This window comes from Halichoerus grypus, chromosome 6 (assembly GCF_964656455.1).
Source record: "Halichoerus grypus chromosome 6, mHalGry1.hap1.1, whole genome shotgun sequence".
NCBI classification, from domain to species: domain Eukaryota; kingdom Metazoa; phylum Chordata; class Mammalia; order Carnivora; family Phocidae; genus Halichoerus; species Halichoerus grypus.
This window is the reverse complement of record NC_135717.1, coordinates 68,253,995-68,279,319: the sequence shown is the minus strand read 5'-3', so window position 1 is coordinate 68,279,319 and position 25,325 is coordinate 68,253,995. Positions and strand designations below refer to the sequence as shown.

The following is a 25,325-nucleotide window of genomic DNA, read 5'->3' as shown; positions in this document are numbered from 1 at the left end:
GCTTCTCCTCCGGCCCCTGGGGACCCCTTCACCGCCCGAGACCACCTGGACGGTTCCAGGGGTTGGCACGCATCCCGCGTTATTCATGTCACAGCACTCTGGGAACTAAAATAATTGGGTGGGGGGGGGGGATTTAGTGCCGACATAGTCCGTCAGCCCTGGCCGTTTATTTGCTAGTTCGGCTCACTTTTACTGATGGGCTCAGCTACTTGTCAATCACTTTTTCAGCCTCATCCCTGCCTGACCGGAAGCACAAAGAAATGATAGGAGTTAAGGTCCTACGAGGGCCTTGCTTCTCACCTACGCTAGCCTAGGTCCGTCAGCAATTTTCAATAGGACTCCTCTGGATCGGAACAGCAACTCACTTTCCACAGAAGAAACGTGGAAAGCTCTAGAGCGGGTCCGACGCCGTTTTGAAAGCGCGGGGGTAGAATGAGAGTGGGTACTGGAAAAGACCGGGCGTGGACTCAGAGTCGTGGGGCTTTTGAATGTGGGCTCTCTGCCTGGGACGCCCAACATCCTGGTCGGTAAGACCCAGAGAATATCCACCTTACATTCTCTCTCTTTCTCCGGGCCGTCTTGCAAAATGTCTGGTTTATGGTGGGTGCTTGATACTAGGGGAGTACTGAGAGGCGAGGGGGTAGTGAGTTGCGACTCAGGTATTGGGAATGCCCTGCAGAGTGGATTTCGTGGACAGAGGCGCTATTTTCCCTAGAACTCGCTTCCCGCTTCACCTGGAGGAAACAATTTCCACTCAACAAGGAAGAATACTATGAACACACTTTGATCTTCCCAAGCTGTACAGAAAACCCCAGACTCGCAGCGGGGGTTAGGAGGGGGCGATCAGTACAGGTACATTTCGTAATGGGACGGTGCCGCCAAACAACCCGTTCCAAGAAAGGCTGCAGAGAACGAAACCAGGTTTTGCTGGCGGAGGACACCGGCCCCTCTCCAGGTGCTACACCACCAGGTTCTGGCCCACCTTGCGGCAACCTCTGCCAAACCTTTATACGGGGGGCCGTGCGTGCGGACCACGGATCCTGGCACTCACTGTGCGTGGACGTGAACCGAAACCTGGCAGGGCGAACGGCGCTACCCGCCGTCGGGTGCACGGACGCGGTTCTGAGAGAAGGCCAGAAGCCCACTGTGCCTCGGTCCTCCGGAGCGTGCGGGTGGGCGCAGGAAAGGGCCAGGGCCGCTCGCCCTCCCCGCCGCGGCCCAGGACACCGGAGTAGCGCGGAGGGCGCCGGCACATTAGGGACACGATCTTCTTTCCGGGACTAGGAAGGGGTGCAGAGGCGCGGTCGCGGGGCGCCTTACACCACCAGGTTGTCGGGTCCCCAGGTCCGAGGGAAAATCCCTAGGTGTCCCAGGCCCTGGACTGGAGCCGCGGCTGCTGTCCCGGGGCCCCTCGGGTGGCGTGGCGAGTAGCCACTCCAGCGCTCGGCCGGCGCCCCTCCCGGCGCCGCGCTCTGCTCCTCCCTAGTCCAGCCTTCCGCTCCGCCCGGGCGCCCCGAGGACAAATGGCGAGGGGGGGGGGAGGGGGACGACGGAATTTCCCAGAGAGGGGGCTCCGGCTTTCCCGCAACGCGGCAGTCTGTTTCTGTTTACGGAGTGAAAGGGGAAATGGAAAAGGCGGGGAGGCGGCGGCTGGCGTCCGCTGCGCCGCCCCTCGGCCGGCTCAGACGCCGTGAGTCAGGGGCGGACAAGGGCGGCCTGGGAGGACAGCCTGGGCTGGAGGTCCCGCGCTCACTGGTGCGCTCGGGTCGGGACGACGCGCCACGCTCCGGGATCGGTCGCCCTGGCTCCAGCTTCCGCTGCCGCCGGACCTCGCCGTCCCCGCGCGCTCGACTCCGGGGGGGGTGGGCCACCGGAGGCGCACCGAGCCGTCTGGGGGCCGCGGCTGCAGCGCTCCGCCCGCCAGGTAACCCTCCGTTCGGCGACTTCTGGGTGTCTTTGTGGTGGCAGCCCTCCAGGGAGCCCCGACGGTCGAGCGCGGGTGCCCCAGGCCGAGGGGTGAACTCCCGGGCTCCCGGAGGTGGGGGCGTACCCGCCGGCCGCGCTACTGCGCTTCCGCGGTTCTCTCGCGTCGCGGCTGCCGCCGGCACAGCTGGAAAGCACCTTGCGCAAGGGTCTCACGGGGTGCAGACTCCGACTCCTCCCCCTTCCTCCTCCTTCCCGGATCCCTAACGCGCGAGCAGTGCCGGTCTGGGCAGTGCGCGGGGACACAGAGACCCTCTGTCACCGCGCCTCCCGCCGAATACACCGCCCGGCCTGCTGCACTCTCCCCGCCGACGCCGGTGAGTGCGCCTCGGAGGCTGGGGACCCGGCTGCCGCCCGCCCAAATCGTGGGGGCTTTTTATAATTCACAAGCCCTTGGTAGGCTTCCCCGGCTTTAAAGAATAGGAGGAGGGGAGTGGGGGCGGCGGTTGACGGAGCAGAGAACTTTTTGAATAGCTGAAACTTAATTTCATGCTTATGTAACCCGGACGCTATTCTGTGACTAAAGGGTCGTTATAGAAGAACGTGAATGCTGGGCTTTCGGTCTGAGAAGAAATGTTGAGGGGAGGGTCGTAATGTGATATCAGGACTCCAAAATTCTTTTAGTTCTGGGCGGAGAATGACGATTAGAAAGAAGAACGGCGTGCACAGAGATTGCCCCAAAAGTTAGTAAGGAAGGCCAGGAGCTGCCTTTAAGAGAAACGGCTATTTCACTTTTGGAAAGACATTTTGGCACGGAATAAAGAACTCCTACTAAAAACAGGGAAAGAAACACGACTACAGTTGCATTAGGTATCTGTGGCCTGTGTCTCATGTATTTGCCAAGTAGAATATAATCTGAGTCCAACAGACGCCCCCAACTCTCATGGATTGAGGTTTGTATGCAGTACTTGTGACAGCTGGCCCTTAAGGCCTTTTTCTTACAAGGAAAATTGGATAGTTGAGGTGTCTAGAGGTTTTGAAGCAGAGTGGCTGTGCTCCTATATAGCTAGAATGTGTAATTCTGGGGCTTTTGGAGAAAAAATATAATAAGAGATATGCCCTGAGGGGCAACGTACTATTTTGGCAGTAAAATCTTTTAAATGGGAAGTAACCAAAGGTATAATTATCCTTTGTTAGGCAGAGGTTTATATCTATAATCTTGGCCTTTTTTCGTTCACATTTGCTAGGAATTTCTCCACTTTTGTTTATGTAAATGGAAGTAGCCAAGAGTGTAACATTAATGAATAAGAATAGGATTTCCTCTTGGTGTTATTGCTGATTTCTGAAATAACTCGAAGCAAATCATTTTGACAATATCTACCCATTTCTCCATTTCTAAGATGGTTGTAGTTGTCTACTCCATTGTCAAGTGGGGATTTTATGAGGATTTTTATAGTAAACTACGTGGGGAAGAGTCTTTATTGGTAAAGTAGAATACCTTCACAATCCAGTTTTTCTAGATGGCTACTGATCGGTATAACTCGGAAATCACTAGCATGTTGTCTGCTTAATGAAGGCCTGAAAGTGCTGAGGCTTTTTGCAGGGGCATTTAGCAGGCTGACTGGTCATCAGGGTTGCTGGGGTGTACTGATTTGCGTGACAGGAGCCCTGCTGTTGCTAAGGAATTACCCCTGGCATCAGTGTCCTACACTGCCCTCCCTCCCCTCTCCCCTCTCCTCCTCCCTTACTCCCTTCCTCCGCCTCTGCCTCAGCACATAACTTAGGGGTGTGTGTGTTCAGACCTCTTAGGCTTCACACATAAATGCTCCAGACTTTCTGCAGAACTTAAAAATCAAAACCTGTCTTTACTCACTGGATCAGCTGACTGACTTGTAAACTGTGTGGACTTTTTTTCTTTCTTTCTTGAGTCATGTTACTCCTGGGAACTTTATTTTCTCTCCAGCCAGCCATTAGCTAAGTCCTGGAGCCTTGGAACTTTTCAGCCACTGGGGTCCTCCATCTGGCTGGTTTTGTTTTAACTTCCTTTTCTCAGTAAATTCTACAAGCAGAAACTGCAACTGAATGGCCCAGTGAAATCAGAGTCGAATGTTCCTCCGTGAACCTAAGCAATTCCTTTCCTAACTCAAGACTCCAGGAGCCTGAATCAGTCTTCCTCAAAGACATAGGAGATCTGTGAGGGGAACTTCCTTCGCTCTCTAGATGTGACCGTGGCTAACAGCTATCAAAGCATTTCAGAGGTTTTTGCTTTTTTGTCTTTGTCTCTTGTTCTCGATACAGCATTTAAACCCTTACTGTGAAGAAACGCAGGGAACAGGTCGCCGCACCCCATTTGCTGAGAAGAAAGGAGGCCTAAGCAGTATCTGCAAAGCCGGGACTTCTCTGTGCTGTGCACGTACCAGCAGCTACAGAAGGCAGAGCTCTTTGACTCTGCACCGGACACCTGACACACCTGAACTTCTTTAAACCTCACAACCGCCCTATGAGGTAGGTGCTGTTATGCCTCCATTCCACAGACAGGGGAAGTAGAGGTGCAGAGTGGGTAAGGTGCCTGCCTAGGAACGTGTAGGCCGTGAAGAAAGGGCTGGGAGTCCAGCCCAAGCAGCCTGAGTCCAGGTGGAATATCAGACTGCAGGATGCGAGATAGCATGCTTTCTGCAGAGAATGCTTGCACGGCAGAAAATGGTCATCAAGTAAGTGAATAGCGTCCCTGGATTGCCTTGGTCTTTTCTCAAATGAAATTGGCTCAGAGACCAAAAGTGGAGTGGTAGTCATGAGAGCTATAGGTGCTCCCCCCAACCCTCCAGGTGGAACATTTCCTGGAGCTTTGTACTTGAGCTCCTCAGATGGAGGCCTGTGGCTTTTAGCACTGAGTATTGAATGTGTTAAAGGTTTGTGCTTTCAGGAACCAGAAGCATCTTTCAGAGAGGTTTTCAGGAGCACAACAGTTTAAGTAGATGTTCATGCCTCTAAATTCTCTTAGATGTCTTAAATCCTTTTATCTTTAATCCTCTGGAATGGAATTGTTCTAAAATCCTGAGCAGCAGCATCATTTTTTTTTTTTATCCTGGGTTTACCTTCTTTTTCTCATTTACAGATCCCAAGATGTAGCACCTGATTTGCATACAAGAACTAAAATACAGTATTGGCTAATGTAGTTAGCTTAGCTGGCCTTACCTGCGTCTTGCTTAGGATAGATTCGGCTGTCCTGGCCTCTTTGTAATACCACAACTTCTAGAGGGTGATTGATCTAAATATTACATTAACTTTCTTGGGTCATTGAGATACATGCTTTGTACAATTAAAGAATTCTGGTCTCAAGAGGAGACAGCTGATTCATAGCTAAAAGAATCTTCCCCTTTCTCATAGGTCGCTGGCAGGAGGATTTGAGGCTTGTGGTCCCCAGTCTAAATGAGCTGTTTATTTGCATCGGAATTATTCCTGAAACTTGATCTATCATCATCAGTTTGCTTAGATTCGAGTCCATTTTACAGGCTTTTGGCTCCACGGCCTGAATTTTATTTGCCAAGTTAGCTCCTGAATTTGATAAGATAGTTCTTTTTCTTTATTTAAGAAAAAAAAAGTTTTTTTTTTTAAGATTTTGTTTATTTATTTCAGAGAAAGCATGAGTGGTGGGGAGGGGCAGAGGCAGAGGGAGAAGCAGACTCCCCACTGAACAGGGAGCCTGATGTGGGACTGGATCCCAGGACCCTGAGATCATGACCTGAGCTGAAGGCAGCCGCTTAACTGACTGAGCCACCCAGGTGCTCCAATAAGATAGTTCTTTTTCTTTAAAGTCACCAGGGCATGGAAGCCACAGAGGTCTGTGTGGGGAGGGTTGCTCTCTTGGAGGAACAGTAGGGTTGGAAGCTGTCAAGGGCCAGGAGCCTCAGCTCCTCAGATTTCTGAGCCGCTCTTATTCGTGTTTATGTTTAGTGAAATTTTCAGTGGCTATAGCTCATGCCACCAGCTCAGTGAGTGAGTGAGTAAGGAGTAAGCTCTCTGGATCTCAAGTTTCCCTTCTGCAAAGTGAACGGCCGGACTTAAAGGTTATCTAAGGTCCCTTTCTTCACCATCTGTCAACTTGAATTTACACACACTGTTGACACAGAGCCCTCATTTTATAAACCGAGGCATATGGAAGCTGTTCCCAATCCTTTGATGTCATTTTCCCATTGATCTTAAAGGCAAATACAAATATGGTAACTGTTTGTCTTTTCTTTTGCAGACTCTCTAGAAAGCATAACAGTGATGGAGTACATGAGCACTGGAAGTGACAATAAAGAAGAGATCGATTTATTAATTAAACACTTGAACGTGTCCGATGTAATAGACATTATGGAAAATCTTTACACAAGTGAAGAGCCAGCAGTTTATGAACCCAGTCTCATGACCATGTGTCAAGATAGTAATCAAAATGAGGAGCGTTCAGAATCTCTGCTGCTCAGTGGCCAAGAGGTGCCTTGGTTGTCATCGGTCAGTTATGGAACTGTGGAGGATTTGCTTGCCTTTGCAAACCACATATCCAACACCGCAAAGCGTTTTTATGGACACCGACCTCAGGAGTCTGGGATTTTATTAAATATGGTATGTTTTTTTCCTGATCAGTTGAGTGCTGTGTGTTCAGCTTTACTCTTGCAGCTTCGTGTAATGCAGAGGGGCAGTTAAACTCGGTTTAGACTGGCTACCATGTACGACTTTTAAAAACATAGTATCTGTAAGAATCATCTCCATGTTAAAGATGCAAAAAAGGTCTTCATTCAAAGTTCCACTTAATCTTTTCCATGTGTCAGTGACAGTCGTACAAATAGGTCATTAAGAAGAATGTCTTTTAACTTAACAATTCATTAGAAAGCTCATTCATCAGGTAGGCAGAAGAAGACTTAATGAGAATTCTTCATCTGAGGGGAATCAATACTTTATCTTTAATTAATATTTTTGAAAACTGGATTTTTTTGCTCCTCTCTTGTCACGTCTTGGAATGTCACAATATTAATACTGGTTAACTTCAGTTCTTGCAGAAATATAGTTTGCAGGCAATAAATAGCAATGCATAGATTCACTCTCTTTAATTGGCAAAGTATGAATGACAAATGAGATATTTCCTTAGTCATACCAAGTATGCAAATAATCCAAAATATTGTGACAACACGTTGTCACAATAGTTGATCAGATGATGTGTTTGGGTGTGCCTGCGATTCTGGCAGTCTTAGTGTGTCAGAGGTGAATGTAGGTGTTGGCTAGAGGTCATCTAATCTTTTAAAAAGGACATTTTACAAAGGAGTAGGTAGTAACTTGCAAAATGTGCATATTGGCGGAAGTGACTCCTTTTCCTTTGGTGCTAGTTCTATATGGCAAAATGGCTAATGTAGGGGGAGGGTCAGTGTTGAATGATTGGAGTCTGGACAGAGTACTTAACTTTTTTTTTTTAAGTAGTACATTCATTCAATTGAAAACAACACAGTAATTTAGGTCAGCTATGTAGTAAATTGTTTTGTTAGAAACCAGTTGTGTTTAGCTCCAGCTCAATTTGGAGCAAGATTACTTTTTGCATAGTTGCATGACTTGCTTTGGTCTGGATATACCAAACTGTGTTTAATAGTTGACTAAGTACTTTACCTTGAGAATATTATTTCTTCTTATACATGGGAGTAATATCGAACTAGGAGCACTACCTAATTTTCTTAACATTAGGACTACCTAATTTTCTTAACATTGTCATAAACAAAATATTTTTGCTTATAAATATGTAGAAACTTGCATTCATTTCTCCTGGCCCATCAGACTGAAGAGAGGTGGGCCATAGAACTTTACTGGGAATGTACAGAAGAGAGTTCAGGAAAATTATAAGGAATACAAAGAAAGAGCTTCCTAAAGGTTTTGGAGTGGGAAAAAAAAAAAAAAAAGCCAATGCAGAAAAGGAGAGAAACAAAGACATTACAAGGAAGTGCAAATTTTATCAGCAAAGGTTAGGAGTAAAATGTTGTCAGTCCCCGCTGTGGAGTCTATGCTCAATAAGTGAACAAATGCATATTCAGGAGAAAATTTAAGAATAAGACATATCATAAAAGCAGGGATCTTTAAAACTTTAAAAAGATTTTTAATTTAAAAATGATCAAGAATATAAAGCAAGAAGATTTAAAACCAGAGTGGAATAACAGGAGAACCTCAAAATCTGCAGGAATGCAGACCACGCCTCACTGGGAAAATCATCCCAGTGGTCGATGACTCTCGGGGCTGTGGTTGACTTTTCTGTCACTAAGTTAAGAATCGTATACATCCTATGACTGCTAGTAACCAATGCCAGGTCCGTGCTTTATAAATAATGGCATAGGAATCATGACTTGCCATGCTTGATCTTTGGCAGTTTGAGACAAGATGATGAAGGAGGCACGGTTTGCTTTTGGCTCCCACTCATCCTTATATGGTGCTCTCCTTGGAACCATCCTGTGTTTGAGATCTTTGTCTTCTTGAGGCCCTCCCCCTAAGACCCTATCAAAACTTTTCCATTCTGGGCTTCACTTGCTTTAATAAATGATCACTCATTATCTAACAGACAGACAGGCTGGTTCCAAGGTAAATTTCATCTATAAAGTGTATCTGCATATGGACCAAATGCCTTCATTCAAGTATTCATCCATTCACTTGCTAGACATAGGTCAGATATCGACAATGTATCAAGTACTTTTCCAGGTGCTACAGATCCAGTATGGAAGAGTCTGGGTTCTCTGGTAGCTTACTGCCTGGTGAAGGCCTGAGGTAAGTAGAACAGGTGATTATAATGCCGTGTGCTTCTTCCCGATACAACTACACCCTGATTGCTGTGGGGATGCTCAGACAGGACACCTCATGTGGCCACAAGGGAAGAGAGACTGCCAGAGATGCTTCTAAAAGGAACTGATGCCTAAACTGTTGAGTTGGAATCCTCCAGATAAAGGGGATGGAGAGTGGAGAGTGTTCCAGATGAGAATAGCATGTCCAAAGGCCCAGGGGCATAGAGACGTGGTGTGTTCCTGGCAGCCAACAACCATAAAGCCCATGGAGTTAATTAGACAGGGTGGAGGATCAGGAATTACAAAAATATCCTGCAACAGAGGCACATAAAATGTTGGTCTGCACGTGTATGCAAATGTGTGCTCTTTTTCTAAAAATATTTGATAAAGATTCTACCGACATCCAGCAGGACCTGGGGAAGAAACTTTAGGAGACCAACCTAGGCGTTGCTTGGTATGAGAGTGCTATGAGTTATTTACACTCTAGACCAATTCATAACCTGAGTGGGGAATGAATAACTGAAAATGGGTTGCAAAGACTGAACTCATTGGTGATTAGATGGGGAGCCAAAGGGCCCCAAAGGGTTCGCTCATAGATACGGGTGTGAGATGTGGGAATGCTGTTCCTCAGGGGTTAGTCATGGAGTCCTGGCTTCTCAGGGTTGGAAAAACCTTAAAGATACTTGAGTCAAGCCCTCTGTCTGATGCTTACATCACCCTGGTCATCATATCCAATAATTGTTGGAACATTTTGGTCTGTGCCTGAAAATCTCCTTTGACAAAGTTTATCACATACTGGGGCATTTAATTTCATATTTAGCCAATTCTGATTGTAGGAAAGTCCTCCCTCGTAATGCACTGAAGTCCGTCTCTGACTCTCCTTAGCCCTAGTCCTACTTTTTGGCCATAAAAAAGGTAGAGATGTCGAGTAGTGTGAGGATGAAGGCCCATGAATTACAGTGCCTGGGTATGTATTTCAGCTCTGAGATGGATTAGCTGTGTGACTTTGGGCTAGTAACCCCTCCACGGCTCAGTTTACTCATCTGTAAAATGGGTCACATCATAGCACTCACTCTGTGGGGCTGTTGTGTGGGACAAGTAAGGAATGCACGGGACCTGTTTACACAGAGTGAGTGTTGAAAGAGTGCAAGCCATTGTGGTAGCTGCTGTTGCAAATAATTGTTACTCTCTTTCTTTAGGACGGTCTTTCCAATACTTTAAAACTTGCATGTTCCCCACATCTTCTCGCTTCTGTCACAAACACTTCTCATTGTGTCTGCTACTTGTCACTTACCGGAGGGTTACTTTCATCCTCAACCTGGGCTGCACCCTCGGAACTCAAGCCCGGGTCAGTGCCTGCCTTACAGCCCTGAACTTGAACATGGCAGTCCATTGAGTAGGAAAGAGCCACCTTTGCCTTTGTTCTAGATAATATGCCTCTAGATAATAGCCCAAGGTTGTATTTGTGTCCTAGCAGCCATATCCTACAGGTTCTTTATGGAATTTATTCCTATTAAGGTACTTAAGAATTTTTCTCAAGGCCTGCTGCTGGGCCCAGCATTGTTTAGTGTCACTAGTCTGGAGAAGGAACTCAAAAGCATGCTTATAACGTCTGCACTTGATGGTGGCTTTGGTTAAGCTGAAGAATTGGCAGACATGAGCAGCATAGAGTTCCATAGGATTATTTGGTAGGGTCCCTAAAAAAAGGAGAAGGGGGGAAAAAAAAAACCATTGCAAACCCAAAGAGGGAAGGTCTAGGGCCAGGGGAAGAACCGGGGACTTTGCAGAAGTACTGACTAGTCTGTGCTCGCCTATCACACTGAATGTGTCAGGGCCTATCATCAAAGGAGAACCTGCCTTTGGAGGCATGTCCCCGGAACATGGGAGCTTATAAAACAGGGATGAAGGAACTTGCAGTATTCTATCTAAAGAGGCGAAGGCTGAGGTGCTCAGTGACTCGTAAATGTAGGATTAAAGTAACTGGCTTTTGATCCTGGCTGAGCTTTAATTCCTGTCTTCTGGAAGATAGAAGGCACACAGGAGCTCTGGCTTTGGGGTCAGACAGACCTGAGTTCCAATCCTGACTTTATCATGGCCTAATGAGTTACTTAACCTCTTGAAACCAGTTTCCTCATCTGTAAAGTGGAGATAAAAATAGTACTTACCTCCCAGGATGGCTGGGAGATCTAGATGAGAGCTGAGCACAGTGCCCTCCTTATAATTAGCACTCATTGCATGGCTGCAATGAGTCTTCTTTATCCCTTGGGTCAAATTGGGCTATCACAGATTGAGCTGGACAAGAGTAAAACTTGCACGAATGAAACCCTGAGTGGATAGCTGGAGCTGAAGTGAAACAGGAAACGTAAATACTTAATAACAAGAACGAGGCAATGAGCAAGTACGGTTGAGTGCCGTGGGTATGGTTCTGTCTACATGTGGCAAGGGACTACATTTATCGTGTCCTTAGCATGTTGTAAAAAGAGGACTTCAGTAACTTGAGGTGACACACTTCTTGAAAGGAGGTCATATTTCAAACAAGGCAAGACCCTGGGCTGTGGTGCTTCTTCATTTTCCTGCTAGGGCTCCACTCGGGGGCTGGCTCAGGGGAGTGCTCAGGAAATACTTCATTTTAAATGTAGTGACTTCACATCTTGAAGGATTGGAGTCGTCCTCCTCTTCATTCCCTGACTAAGAGCACATGCATCCATTTGTGGGGTACAGCTAAGATGAGCGGTAATGGAGCCTGAATGAATAACCCTGGGATTATTACAACTATTCTCTTGGCAGTGGCCTGCTGAGGGGCCCGCGCATCTGCCGATGAATCAGGTGTTCATTCTTTTCCCATGTGGTCCGCATTCCCCTTCAGCCTCTTCTGCACTTGAAATAACTTAATGTCATTTGAATAGTTTCACACTTCCTGAATTCATAATCTGAAGTCGTAAAGTTGCTAATTACACGGAGGCAAACCTTGTATTTTTGAGACCCTGTTCCCCTCGAGAGAACATGATAAACATATTGTAGGCATATGCTCCAGGTCATAACTCAAAATAACATATCTTATTAATTTATTTTCATATTTATCATTATAATTCTTCCTCCTTTTATTTATTTATTTATTTATTTTTACTCTTAAAATTGAGATATACTTTATATGCAGTGAAATACACAGACCTTAAATGTCTGGTTTGTTGAGATTGGACAAAAGCATCCACACTGCTCCCAGGATATATGTCTTTTAATTTTTGAGTCAACTGGTTTTGAAACCACTTGTTCCCAGTGTTGGCCTGTTCAGGAGCTCTCGGAGGTTAAGGGTCATCTCTCTCGTTCACAGCTGCCCTCCTCGGCACCAAACACAGTGCCTGGTGCTTTTTATGCACTCAGTAAATACTAAGTGAGCAAGTAGATGAGAAATAATTCTGTCCCTTGCTTGATTTATGCAGCACTGTCAACTCATAGCTCTGGCATAACACCTTATTTTCCAGAATCCTCTACGATCATCAGTTTATTTCCATGCTCTCTCTCCGTATGCGTCATGTGTGAGTAATAGCTATGCGGACTAACAGGTTAGCACATTATAATTGGAAACGAGTCAACTTGCAGGCACAGTTTATATTTATGCAATCTTTATTTTCAGCCTTTTGGTCACAATAGTCATGTTCCCTTAGATAAATAATTTTTAAAATTTTGACAATTAATTACTCACCGGGAGGTGGAATACGATCAGGTCTGACCAGGGACATGTTTCTGTTACATGCTTTCTCTGGCTTGCTGAAGCTCTAAGTATAGTCTCCCTACACTGTTAGGATTACATAACAGTGACATTAATTTCAAACACTGCGTAGGAATGCAATTTAAAGTAACCAGTTTCTAAAGGTGTGTCTTTTTGATCTAAAGTAGCCAGTTTCTAAAGGGTGTGTCTTAGAAAAGGAGTCTGCTGGAATTCTCACCCTCCTGCCTGTTTGTTTTATCGTAGGTAATCACTCCCCAGAATGGACGCTATCAAATAGACTCTGATGTTCTCCTCATCCCTTGGAAGCTGACTTATAGGAATATTGGCTCTGATTTCATACCTCGGGGGGCCTTTGGAAAAGTGTACTTAGCACAAGATATAAAGACTAAGAAAAGAATGGCGTGTAAATTGGTATGTACTTTATAACCAGATATCCTGCGCCGTATGTATGTTTAGCATTGTGGCTCTTGTTTGCTTGCATTACTCAAAGGTTGTTGCCATTTGACTGGATCTTATGTAAGGGCGCCCTGTCCGAAAACATCCTTCTTCTTCTTTTTTTTTTTGGACTTGCTTGCTCCCTGGGGTTCAGTCCCTAAGTCTGTTTAAGTGCACAGTTGGTTTTAATCTAGTTTGCATTGATAAAAAAGAAAACACTGCTGGCTTCTATAGCAGGACCTTGGATAACGTCATCCCTCTGTGGTAGGGTGGAGTGGAGGGGAGCTCTCCTGCAGGAGCAAATCTGTGTGCTGCTCCTTTAATCCCACCCACAGGGAAGGGAACCAGGCAGGGAAGCCAAGCTGGGAAAGCCGCAAGGCTTCGCAAGACTGTAGATTAAAGGATTGAGTATAAATAGACCAATTATTGCAAAGACCCTGTCTCTTCTTAAGTAGCCATTGCTGAGGCGTCCCTGCTTTGGAAGACTGCCGAAGTTGGACACGTACAAACCCTATGACCCAGCAATTCTACTCCTATAGGCACACACCCAAGAGGCATGTGCACTTGCTCACCAAAAGCTATGCACTAGACTGTTCATCATAGCACTCTTTGTAATAGTCCCAAACTGGAAATTCTCCAGATGTCACAGTGTGATATATTTACACAGTGGGATACTGTACAGTGAAGAGAGCAAATGGTTTACAACTGTAATAATGTGGATGAATCTCATCACCATATGTTAAGCCCGAACAGCCAGATACCAAGTAAGATCTACTCTATGATATTCCACTTCTATACAGGCCAAAAATAGGCTAAACAAATCCGTGCTGTTGGAAGTCAGGATAGTGGGTGCCCTTGAGGGGCAGTGATTGGCAGAGGTCAGGAAAGGGTTTCTGGGGGGCTGGTAGAGTTCTGTTTCTTGATCTACATGGTGGTGACATGGGTGTGTTCAGTTGAAAATTCATTGAGTTTGATACATAACCAGTTTTATGCATTTTGGTATGTCTGTTTCACTTTAAAAGTTTTTAAGAGTGCTCAAAAACTAATGATGTACTGTATGGTGACTAAGATAACATAATAAAATAAAAAAGTGACCCATATCTATAAAAAAAATAAAAAATAAAGTTTTTAAGAGTTCAATAAAATAAACTGCCTTTTGATTTGCTGAATCTGGCCATAGTCTATCTTATTGTAATTAAAAAAAAAAAAAAAGACGAACAATATATTGGCCTCATTTGTTCCTTCATAAAGATTTGCTAGAGTATCTGTTATCAAAAGAAAACAAGGAGATATTATAATAAGCCATTTGAAGCTTGCATTTAGAAGAGACACGTTCCAATTCTTTTAAGAGACTAGTGACATTTTAGAAAGGTCTTAGAACCAAAATGTCCTATTTTACAGTTTCATCACAAAAGGCATGAAAAAATAGCTTTGCAGGTTTGTTTTCCCTAGAGTACTTACATTTAATTTTTAAGCTGTATTTTTTTCTTAAAAGGAAAACCATGTAAGATGATTAACAACACTTAGAAGATTCAAAAGAATGTAGGTTGAAGAATGAGATCTCTTTCCTTGAGGCAACTACTGTGAATGAGTTCTTATACATCTTTCCAGAAAATTTCTATGGACATGTGTCATGTATAGCTTAAGAGATTTTTACAAATGGGAGCATAATACATGTACTTGCGCGTCTTGCTTTCTTCATCCGACACTGTATTTTGGAGACATTACATATCTATCTGCACTGAAAGATCTACTTTTTTCTTTATTAATGACTTTTGATTTTCCTTAGAATAGATTTTAAATGCATTGCCAGAGCATGAACTGTGGGTCCAAAGACATTATATTATTTCATAACAAGTGGAAATGTTGAAAAGACAACCTAAAATCTAGGTGCCATAGAAAGTACATGCAAAATAGATGGGAAATTATCTCTCTTTTGATTCAATTGTAAATAATTCTTTGGTTGGATTGCTACATTCTAAATGAAAATAATATTTTACATTTTGTTCTCATTTTCTTATTTTGAACTGTTTACCTAAAGCTGATGTCATGTAAAAGCAGGTTTGAACATTATTTTAACTTGGCAGTATAATTTCATGCAGATCATGATCTCCTTGAAGGCATTTATTTGCCCTCTGGATTGTGAGTTGACCTATCTCGTATATATTTTTGTCTAGAATCTTACTGGTATTTTTGTGTTCTAGATCCCAGTAGATCAATTTAAGCCATCTGATGTGGAAATCCAGGCCTGCTTCCGGCACGAGAACATCGCTGAGTTATATGGCGCGGTGCTCTGGGGTGAAACTGTGCACCTCTTTATGGAAGCAGGCGAGGGAGGGTCTGTTCTTGAGAAACTGGAGAGCTGTGGACCAATGAGAGAATTTGAAATTATTTGGGTGACAAAGCATGTTCTCAAAGGACTCGATTTTCTACACTCAAAGAAAGTGATTCATCATGATATTAAACGTGAGTTACATTTGGATGTGTAACCTCTTTGGCTTAGAGATGAGTTGGACAGGAGGCAGATGGGCTCCTCTCTTCAGTCTAAAGATCCTCGGTGGTGGGGAGGAGAGCTGCCCTTGAGGGCTTTTCACCTTCCTCGCCTGTGCTCCTGCAACATGTTTTAGCACCAAATGGGATCACTAAAGCTTTCAAAGTCATGAGGAAGGATGATTATCCAATTGTGGAAGATTATGGCCATACGTCTATTAAGTACTGGCTATGCCCTTGTTCATAAGGCTTTAAAAAATAGTAATGTACTTTAAACACACACAGAGTTACATAGTTCTTGCGAAACAAACAGCTTTTTAATTCTGAACACCATTTTGGTAATAATTCATTAAACAAGCCTTCGCTGACTGCTTTCTAGGAGTAAGAGATGGTGGGAAATGCACAACAAAGACCCACTATCAACCCTTAATATTTAATGCTACATTGAACTAACAAAACTTTTACTTTAAAAAAAATGGGTATTTTACTTTTTCATTTTAGGAAAGTGGCCTGATAATAATATGCTTATATCTTAGGATTTGAAAGTCCAGCTCTCGAGCATTATTATATTTTTCCAGCTTTATTGAGATATAACTGCCATAACATTGTGTAAGCTTAAGGTATATGATGGAATGATTTGCTATATGTATATATTGCAAAAAGATTACCCCAATAGGCTTAGTTAACACATCCATCACCTCACAGAGTTAAAATCGTGTGTGTGTGGTGAGAACTTTTAAAATCTACTCTCTCAGCTACTTTCAAATATATAATACAGCATTATTAACTATAGTCACCATGCTGTGTATTACATCCCCCAAAACTTGTTCATCTTATCACTGGCAGTTTGTACGCTTTGACCGCCTTCACCCATTTCCCCCACCCCCCCGACCCCTGGCAACTGCGATCTGTTCTCTCTTTTTTTTTTTTTTTTTTTTTTTTAAAGATTTTATTTATTTATTTGACAGAGAGAGACACAGCGAGAGAGGGAACACAAGAGGGGGAGTGGGAGAGGGAGAAGCAGGCCTCCCGCCGAGCAAGGAGCCCGATGTGGGGCTCGATCCCAGGACCCTGGGATCATGACCTGAGCTGAAGGCAGACGCTTAACGACTGAGCCACCCAGGCGCCCCTGTTCTCTCTTTCTATGAGTTCATTTGTTTTAGATTGCACAGACTAGTGAGATTCGTACCGTATTCATCTTTGTCTGACTTATCTCAGTGATTTCACTTAGATCTTCAAGGTTTCATCCATGTTGTTGCAAAAGGCAGAAGTCCATCCTTTTTTGTGGCTGAATAATATTTTATTATATATGCATATACACACACATCATATTTTCTTTATCCACCCATCCGTCATGGACCCTTAGGTTGCTTCCATGACTTGGCCATTGTATCTTGAGCGTTATTAGTGTGTTCAACCATTTACTCCCACATTGGCTGCACTCTTGGCACATATGAAGTGATTTTCACTTGAATTCTCACCTGGATTTATCCTCCTCTTTTGAATATAATATAGTCATCTCAGTAGGGAGCACATTTCAGTCTATTCTGATTTGGGACTCATCGTTTCAGATGATGTTTTTATTTTATTTATGGGTATACAGACAATTTTATACTAAAAAATGTCCTCTTTTTATAGCTAGCAACATTGTCTTCATGTCTACAAAAGCTGTTTTGGTGGATTTTGGCCTAAGTGTTCAAATGACTGAAGATATCTATTTTCCTAAGGACCTTCGTGGAACAGAGGTAATTCTATTCCCACAGGAAAAGTCAATACCTTTTTAAGAGTAAAATTTAAAAATGTTCTGGTGTTATTGCAGAAAGGACAAAAAAGGGGAGGAAAAACATTGCATCAAATGTTATTATCATTGAAACATATTTAATGAGCACTTGCTCTGTGCCAAGTACTAATTTTAGCATTTTATTTATTTATTTTTTATTTTTTTTTTTTAAAGATTTTATTTATTTATTTGACAGAGAGAGACAGCGAGAGAGGGAACACAAGCAGGGGGAGTGGGAGAGGGAGAAGCAGGCTTCCTGCTGAGCAGGGAGCCCGATGCGGGGCTCGATCTCAGGACCCTGGGATCATGACCTGAGCTGAAGGCAGACGCTTAACAACTGAGCCACCCAGGTGCCCCTAATTTTAGCATTTTAAATTAATTATATTATTTAATCCTTGTTACAATGCTATTATTAGTAAATACTGTTATTGTAGGCAAATACTATTATTTACAATAAGGGAATAAGCTTGAAGAAGTTAAAATAAATTGCCCAAAGTTACTCAGCTAGTGACAGATCTGGGACTTAAACCAATTTTTTTTGGAGTCTAAATTCTAACTACTATGTAACTTTTTAATATAACTAATGTATATATTCTTAGTATAACATGTATATGTATATATATATATATTCTTGGTATAACTAAGTATTATTGTTTTGGTTCAATTATAGTCATAATTGTCATAGTCGTTAATAATATATATTGAGGAACAACAATATTTTAGGCTTATCTTTAATTCTAGAGAGCCTATAATAAACGTCAAATTTATTATACCACAAATAAATTGTATTTAAAGATATAAACTAGCTCTAATATTTATTTCATTTGTGAAGCAAAAGCAAAACCAAACCACAAACTTTTCTGAATATAAATGAGGTTGTGAGGAATGCATTCATGGGTTTTCAAATAATATATTTAATTTAACATATACATGATTGGGCTGAAGAATGGATTCATGTAGAAGCATCTGTTGAGCATCGCTATGCGTCAGGCCGTTGTGGGTATCAGGAGCACTGGCCAGGGGTCAACAAGGACTGTGGACTTGGTGGTACTTCAGCAACCCCCACTCTTTGCTGAGAGGACCTATTTTAAATTTACCTGAATTATTAAAAAAGCAACAGTTTAGTTCATAGTAGATTATGATGGGCGTGGGGTTGGATGCAACTGGGAAGGTAAATGGGAGTGGAAGCTGCCTCCCTGGCCCATGCTTAACTATCAGACCCTCCCAGCCCCATGCCCTCTCTCTGCTCTAAGTGCCCCCAGCAAATGGAGAGAGGGCACTTGGCTGCGCCTTTGCCTTAAGATTACTAGGTCAGGGGTCGGCCCGGCTCATGACCTCAGGGTCCTGGGATCGAGTCCCAAGTTGGGCTCTGCGCTCAGTGAGGAGTCTGCTTGTCCCCCTCTGCCCCTACTGCCCTCTCAATTAAATAAATAAAATCTTCTAAAAAAAAAAAAAAGATTACCAGGTCAGTCTTAGTGTTCAACCAAATGACAGCCCTTAGTCTAGCTCATAGATATATTGCACTGAACCCAATTGCAGTGCAAAAACAAGCAAACAAGTAATCATCGTCTGAAACCAAGATTGTATTAGTTTTTTCTTAATTCTCTCAAAGCAACAACTCTCCTGGGAAGCAGAAGAAATTGCTGGTATTACTGAAGTTATTCTGTAAAAAACTTGAGGAAGGATCCTCGATAGTTGTCTTTGAGTAGAATGATATTTAGAAGAGAAAACTGTAGACTTCTTTAAAAGAATGTTTTAGTCCCCAGATCTTAAGAATACTTCACCGAAGCACAAAATCTAATAAGACTTAATGCTTATGACATGTTTTTTTTGGAAAATGTTTCAGCATATTTTGGCATTAGTCAGAAGTTCAGATATGTGACATTCTACCCTTTTTCCTGGAGCCAGTTTGAGAAACAAACTATTTATGGTATTAAAGATAGAAAATACCTTTCTCTTCCCGGCAGTGTGATCAAATTGAACATTTTGCAATGGCTGGACAAAGAAATGTCTTCCCTGGGATTCTCTAACAGAAAGAGAGCGTGTGCTTGAACATGAGATAATAACATAGTGTTTACTCTAAATAGTATTTTGGATTGAGTTATTTTCAGCAAATGTAAATTGCTTTTTACAAAGCACTAAACTGACTTTGATGTTGAGAGTTATAAACTTTCTTCAAATCAGCCTGCATTTACTATCTGTATGGTGCTCACCAGTCAAAGTTTGATAACGGTGTGAAATCCCCGTTGAAAGCTTTCAGCGAGCTTATTTTAACTCTTCCTAGTTAAAGAGCCAGTAAGATGTTGTTAGTCAAAATCAACCATGTAGACTTACTTTCCTTTGGAACTTGATCACTTGACTGCTGAATAGCTGTAGATGATTGCTGATCCCTGCAGTGTAGCTGGTCTGTGTTTGGTCTCTCCCAGCATTCATATTCAGAACATTATACTGTAACCATAAAATATAAGCACAGGGTTAATCTGGCATATATTTAACTTACTGTTTTTTAATTACATCATACAGAGAAAAATAATGAATGTAAATAGCTAATTAGAATTACCTTTTTTTTTAAGAGAGGGAGAGAGTGGGGATAGAGGGGGAGATGGAGAGGGAGAGAGAGAGAATCTTAAGTAGGCTCCACACCCAGCCCGGAGCCTAACGTGGGGCTTGATCTCATGACCCTGAGATCATGACCTGAGCTGAAATCAAGAGTCGGTTGCTTAATCAACTGAGCCACCCATGTGCCCCTAGAATTACTTTTATAGCGTGATTCTTTTTTAAAAGCTCTTATTTTCTTCTGAGTCTGTGTTTGGGCTTACTTGATGTAAGTTAACGTGTCATCATCACATGCACGCGTGCACTCGCGCACACACACATGTGACACATTTCTAATAAATGTGTTGAGAGGTGAAGGCCTCGACCCCCGGACATATAGGTTCCCTTGCTCCAGTGCCCATGCCTGAGGCTGTGCAGGTCTCAGAGAGCCTTGCATGGTTCCCACTGGGCCTGTTTCATGCTTGCAGTCAGCCAGCCTGAAGAGTTCTCGAACACCATGCCCCGTTGCTCTGGCTCAGGTACGGGCTGCGGAAGCAGGAGCTCTGAGCCATGGAACGCTGGGGGATCTGCCTGGGGGGGGGGGGAGCAGCTACGTCACCAGGTGGAGAGAATGCTGCATCCCCAAATGTGACATCCCCGGGGGCCTCCAGAGCCCTGTATACAGAGCCGCTGTGGGTTACACCAACAGTAAATACTTTGCCTGATCTTTGCTTAGGAGGGCAAACAAGGGGAGAGGAGATACACATCCTCTATGGGCAGATAATCCTTCCCACTGCATGTGTTTAACTTTGTAATTATATTTAGTAAGAAAGTCTGTGGGGATCCAAATGCTCTGCCTTCACTTCAGGAAATGTTTGAGAACAAGGAGCTCAGTTTAGCCTGTTCGTTGAGACAGACAGACAAATGAGCAAGGGAACAAAAGCAAGCCAGCCAGGAAGTGTGTTGTAGGATGGTGTTGAATATGGTTAGGATGGGGAAACTGGGAAATTTTCCCAGTTTTTGTAAGCCAGTTTTTTTTTTTTTTTTTTTTTTTTACTTACTGTCTCTGAAATATATTCCAGGAACACTTACCCCTTTCTCCATATTCAGATGATGGGCAGCATAAACATTTCTTAATGTTAAATATTGATAATTAAGATTTTAACTACGGTATCTGTATCAGCCATAAATACAGATCATTGGTCACCAGCATTTGCTTGCTTTTTCTTTCTTTTTTAAGTTTATAAGCAGAGACTTCTTAGAAGAACTGTTTCTGAAACTAGCCCTGCTTTTCCAGCCTGAAACCAATTTTAAAATGGCATGCATTTAATATTTAGTCACCGGGCTACGTGGTGGTAGAAATAAGAAGTAGTTTGTATAAATGACCAATTAGGACCACTTTTACAACATTACACTCGAAGTGCTTCTCTCCCATGTGATTGGTGTTAATACCCAATGGATCTCTGCCACCTTTTATCACGGCAGATAAGTAGAGGTTTGGCAATTTAATGACAAACGTGAAGACATGTATTTGTAGTATCCATTTAAATATTGAAAGGAATTTTTTTTTAAAGATTTTATTTATTTATTTTTGTGCTCGTACGTGAGAGAGCATGTGTGTGTGGGCGCATGAGTGGGGGGGAGGGGCAGAGGGAGAAGCAGGCTCCCCGATGAGCAGGAAGCCTGATACAGAACTTGATCCCAGAACCCTGGGATCATGACCTGAGCTGAAGGCAGACACTTAACTGACTGAGCCACACAGGCGCCCAGAATTGGTGTTTTAATAGAGAAGTTAAGCCTCGGTCAGTGCCTTCCAGAACCTTGATGAGTGGGTGCCCCAGATGGGTTCTTGGCTGCAGGCCCATGGCTGCCAGGTCTACCTGTGTGTTCAGTATGTGGAAAAAGAGTGTTCTTCATTAGGCTGCAGGGACACCTCAGGCCAAAGCTGCCTGACCCCCCTCCACCCCCCAAGGGTGTCCCTCTCCCTAGCTTCAGGGAGCACAGCTGTGACATGCTCTTCTGGAGGGCTGAAATGTGCAGTAAATATGGTAAAGGTGGATGAGCCAGCTTCCAGAAATGGATGAGGGAAATGGACACCCCAGGAAATGGGGGAGAGTCAGACTGATGTTTTGTCCTTCTTTTTTAGATTTACATGAGCCCAGAGGTGATCCTATGCAGAGGCCATTCAACCAAAGCAGACATCTACAGCCTGGGAGCCACACTCATCCATATGCAGACGGGCACCCCGCCTTGGGTGAAGCGCTACCCTCGCTCAGCCTATCCCTCCTACCTGTACATAGTAAGTGGGGGTCAGCCAGGGCTGAGGGTGCAGGGGAGGTCTACCTGCTCAGGAGAGCTGCTGTCCCTCTTGGAACACACCCGAGTGGGATGATGTGAACTAGTAACTCAGGAGGCGAAGCTGAAAGTTCTTCCTACATGGAGGAAAGTCCCATTCCCGCAAAGAAGGCATTGCTGTTGCAGTGGGAATTGGCTAAAATGTGCGTTGGGCATAAATTATATGCTATTCTGTTATTCATGACTCATAAAATGCCACTTAGGAGAGTCTGAGTAGCGTAAATGTCTGAGCCAAAGAAACTGTGTATATGTGCTTTGAACACTTTCGTAGAAGAGAGATGAGATTATAGATCCCCAAGCCAGCATGGACGTAATGAAACATGCCACTTCCATTTTACCACTGAGAGATCACAGAGCAGATCCTTCCCCTTTACAGCACAGTGACCCTTGAACTTCATTCACCCAAAGGATGGGTTTAACTCGGGGTGATTATGGAATTAAAGGGAAACTCGTGTAAGGGCATGACTGTATTGGCTGCAGGGCATGTAGTGGGAAACAAATAACTTTCCAGGTCTTGTTCACTACAACACTTGAACTGTTGAGGGTGTCTTTTCATACCATTGGTGCTAAGAGAGCTGGTGTGTTGCTAGATCCACAAGCAGGCGCCTCCGTTGGAAGATATTTCGGATGATTGCAGCCCTGGCATGAGATTGCTGATAGAAGCCGCCTTGGAGAGGAACCCCAATCACCGCCCGAGGGCAGCAGACCTACTCAAACACGACGCCCTGAACCCCCCCAGAGAGGATCAGCCACGCTGTCAGAGTCTGGACTCTGCCCTCTTTGAGCGGAAGAGGCTGCTGAGTAGGAAGGAGTTGGAGCTTCCTGAGAACATTGCGGGTATGGACACCTGCTGTGTGCAGTGCCCCTTGCTTCCCTTCTTTCTCTGTCTACCTCAGACTGCCGACGTTGTTCACGAAAGCAGTGGAAAGAAAATGCAGTGACTTCTTGAGTGCCATAAGTTGTCTAAGAAGTCTCAGCAAGAATGTTATTTAGCAAAAGCATTGAAATAAAAATTGGCTAAATGACCAGCAAATCATAACATGTTTCAGCACAAATGTAGGTAACAACAGTCCTTGAGAATCGCCTCTGACTTGCTTTTTTGCACTTGGGAGTATCATTTGCCTTTAAAAACAAATCAAGCCTGGCAGTCTTGCTTGTTGGTTCTGAACAGGGTTTTATTTCATGCAATTACGGTAAACCACGCCAGTCCTTGGTTGGAGACATCAGGGCACTACTCCTGTACAGATAAAATATGGAGTTTGAAGTCAACTTGCATTTTTGTCTTCCTCTGCTTAAAATCTCCTTGCCAGCTATGAATCTTTCCCACTTAGCAAAGTCAGTACACATTCCAGGAACATTGAATATGCACGGAGAGGGTTTCTATTTTTATTCCTGAAATCTGTGGCATTCTTAATCCATTTAGGTCCAAACCCAGATGTCAAGCCTGGAATGTTTATTTGCATTTCATCCTCTTCTTGTCTGACTTTTCTGTATTTAAAGAGAACCATCTGGGGTGTTGGAAAACATGCCAGAATTTCTAGCTAATTTCTTGTCCTCATTGACTCTTTTTCGAACCCTTTCGTCTATGTCATATTACATAAACTAGCCCACAGTCTATAACTCTAAGTCTGTAGGTTTTTAATTAAACCATAGCTTGAATGCTGTTTGATTAGGGCCAAGTGTTCGTTGTTGTTTTTTTTTCCCCCAGAAAAAAACAAGTATTTGTTGTTGAGCATGTCACCTGGTCATTAATTTTAGTTTTTTCAATGTTTCCCTTTCCAGATTCATCATGCACAGGAAGCACTGAGGAATCTGAGATGCTAAAGAGGCAACGTTCTCTCTACATAGACCTTGGGGCCCTGGCTGGCTATTTCAACCTTGTACGGGGTCCACCAACACTAGAATATGGCTGATCGGTGGCATCATTTGCTCTAAATAATTAAGACTCATCACTGGGCTCCTGGAAGCTGGTTCTGCTGACTCGACACCGGGGCTCTGTATAGGGAAGCGGATATGGGCTCCCTGTGACTCATGAATGTGACTCCACGTGGCTCCCATGGGTTTGATTCGTGAAGCTGCCTTGGTAGCCCCCAGTCTAAAGGTTCTCATGTCTCAGGTGGTGTAACTCAAAGGAAGCTGAGAGTTCGTAGAAGGATCATTTCTGGTGATTGATTCCATTCACTGTGCACTTTGCTCAAAATGTTAAAAATACCGAGGATATCACGAGGATAATGTCTTAGCCTGAAATTACTATTCTTGGTTCTAATTTAAGGATGAGAACTTCATTTAACTCAGAATAGTTGTTTTATATATATTGGTGTATATTATATGATAACTCCTTGAGCCTTTGTAGGTAGGTTCTAGTATAAATTAAAGTCATTGTATTTTGGGTGAATAGAACAACTTGAATATTATAGCAATAAGCTGGACTAGTGTCTTAAAAATGGCTGATTATTTAGGAGCCATCTGACAGCAGACCACTAGTGACAGGTTCTGTTATGTTCCTATGGAAACATTTTGTACTGTATATGCTATGCTTAAAACATTTAAAACATGATGTTTTGAATGTGGATAAAACTGTGTAAACCACATAATTTCTGTACATCCCAAAGGATGAGAATGTGACCTTTAAGAAAAATGGAAACATTTCTAAATTCTTAATGATGCTACTTTTGTAACTCTTCTGACTCTACTTTCTTCTAAGCATTTGTGTATTAAAATAGCATACTGTGTATGTTTTATATCAAATGCCTCCATGAATCTTTCTTACCTATACATATATTTTTACCATTGTTAATATGTGAGTATTCCCATTTAAAGTATGTTTTTACATCATGCAAATGAAACCAACACTTTTATCCAGTATAATTGGTCAAATCAACTGAATAAACTCAGTATTTTACCTTAATTCTTGGAAAGAGTGTGATTCTCAACTGGGACTGGGGGTGGGTTATGGGGTTTGGGATATAGGTTGGAGGAGAACGTGTATCATGAGGAAGCAAAGAACACCTGAGAGGTTTGCAAATTATTTATAAGCCCCTCTTCTATTGTTGCAGCCTTAAGCCATTGTTGTTGTCTGGATTACGCCATGTCCCTCCCGCGCATGGGGCAGAAAAAGAATCGTCAGTCACTGGTTCAGGCTAAGTGTGGTTCTGTTTTGCATCTTGTTTTTATACATTTTATACTACCTTGGAATACATGCTTGTCGGTTCTGTGTCTGTTGTTTGTCAAGTTAATAACTAATTTGTCTTGGGGGCGCCTGGGTGGTTCAGTTGGTTAAGCGTCA

General features: G+C 43.4%; 1 protein-coding gene across 6 annotated transcripts; it reads left to right on the top strand.

Annotated features, from left to right (window-relative positions):
- The first annotated feature begins 217 nt into the window (after positions 1-217).
- On the top strand, positions 218-24,947 carry MAP3K8 (mitogen-activated protein kinase kinase kinase 8). 6 transcript variants are annotated; one of them, XM_078075314.1, is made up of 9 exons: positions 218-527; positions 4,222-4,428; positions 6,170-6,528; positions 12,688-12,855; positions 15,084-15,345; positions 17,008-17,114; positions 21,831-21,983; positions 22,630-22,876; positions 23,822-24,947. In XM_078075314.1, exons 3-9 carry the CDS (start codon positions 6,193-6,195, stop codon positions 23,950-23,952), a joined length of 1,404 nt encoding a protein of 467 aa, XP_077931440.1. In that variant the 5' UTR covers positions 218-527; positions 4,222-4,428; positions 6,170-6,192; the 3' UTR covers positions 23,953-24,947. The 6 variants fall into 6 exon arrangements, with proteins under 6 accessions (XP_077931440.1, XP_077931441.1, XP_035955539.2 ...); XM_078075315.1 differs by lacking the exon at positions 218-527 and adding an exon at positions 549-1,690; XM_036099646.2 differs by lacking the exon at positions 218-527 and adding an exon at positions 1,697-1,924.
- Positions 24,948-25,325: the final 378 nt, after the last annotated feature.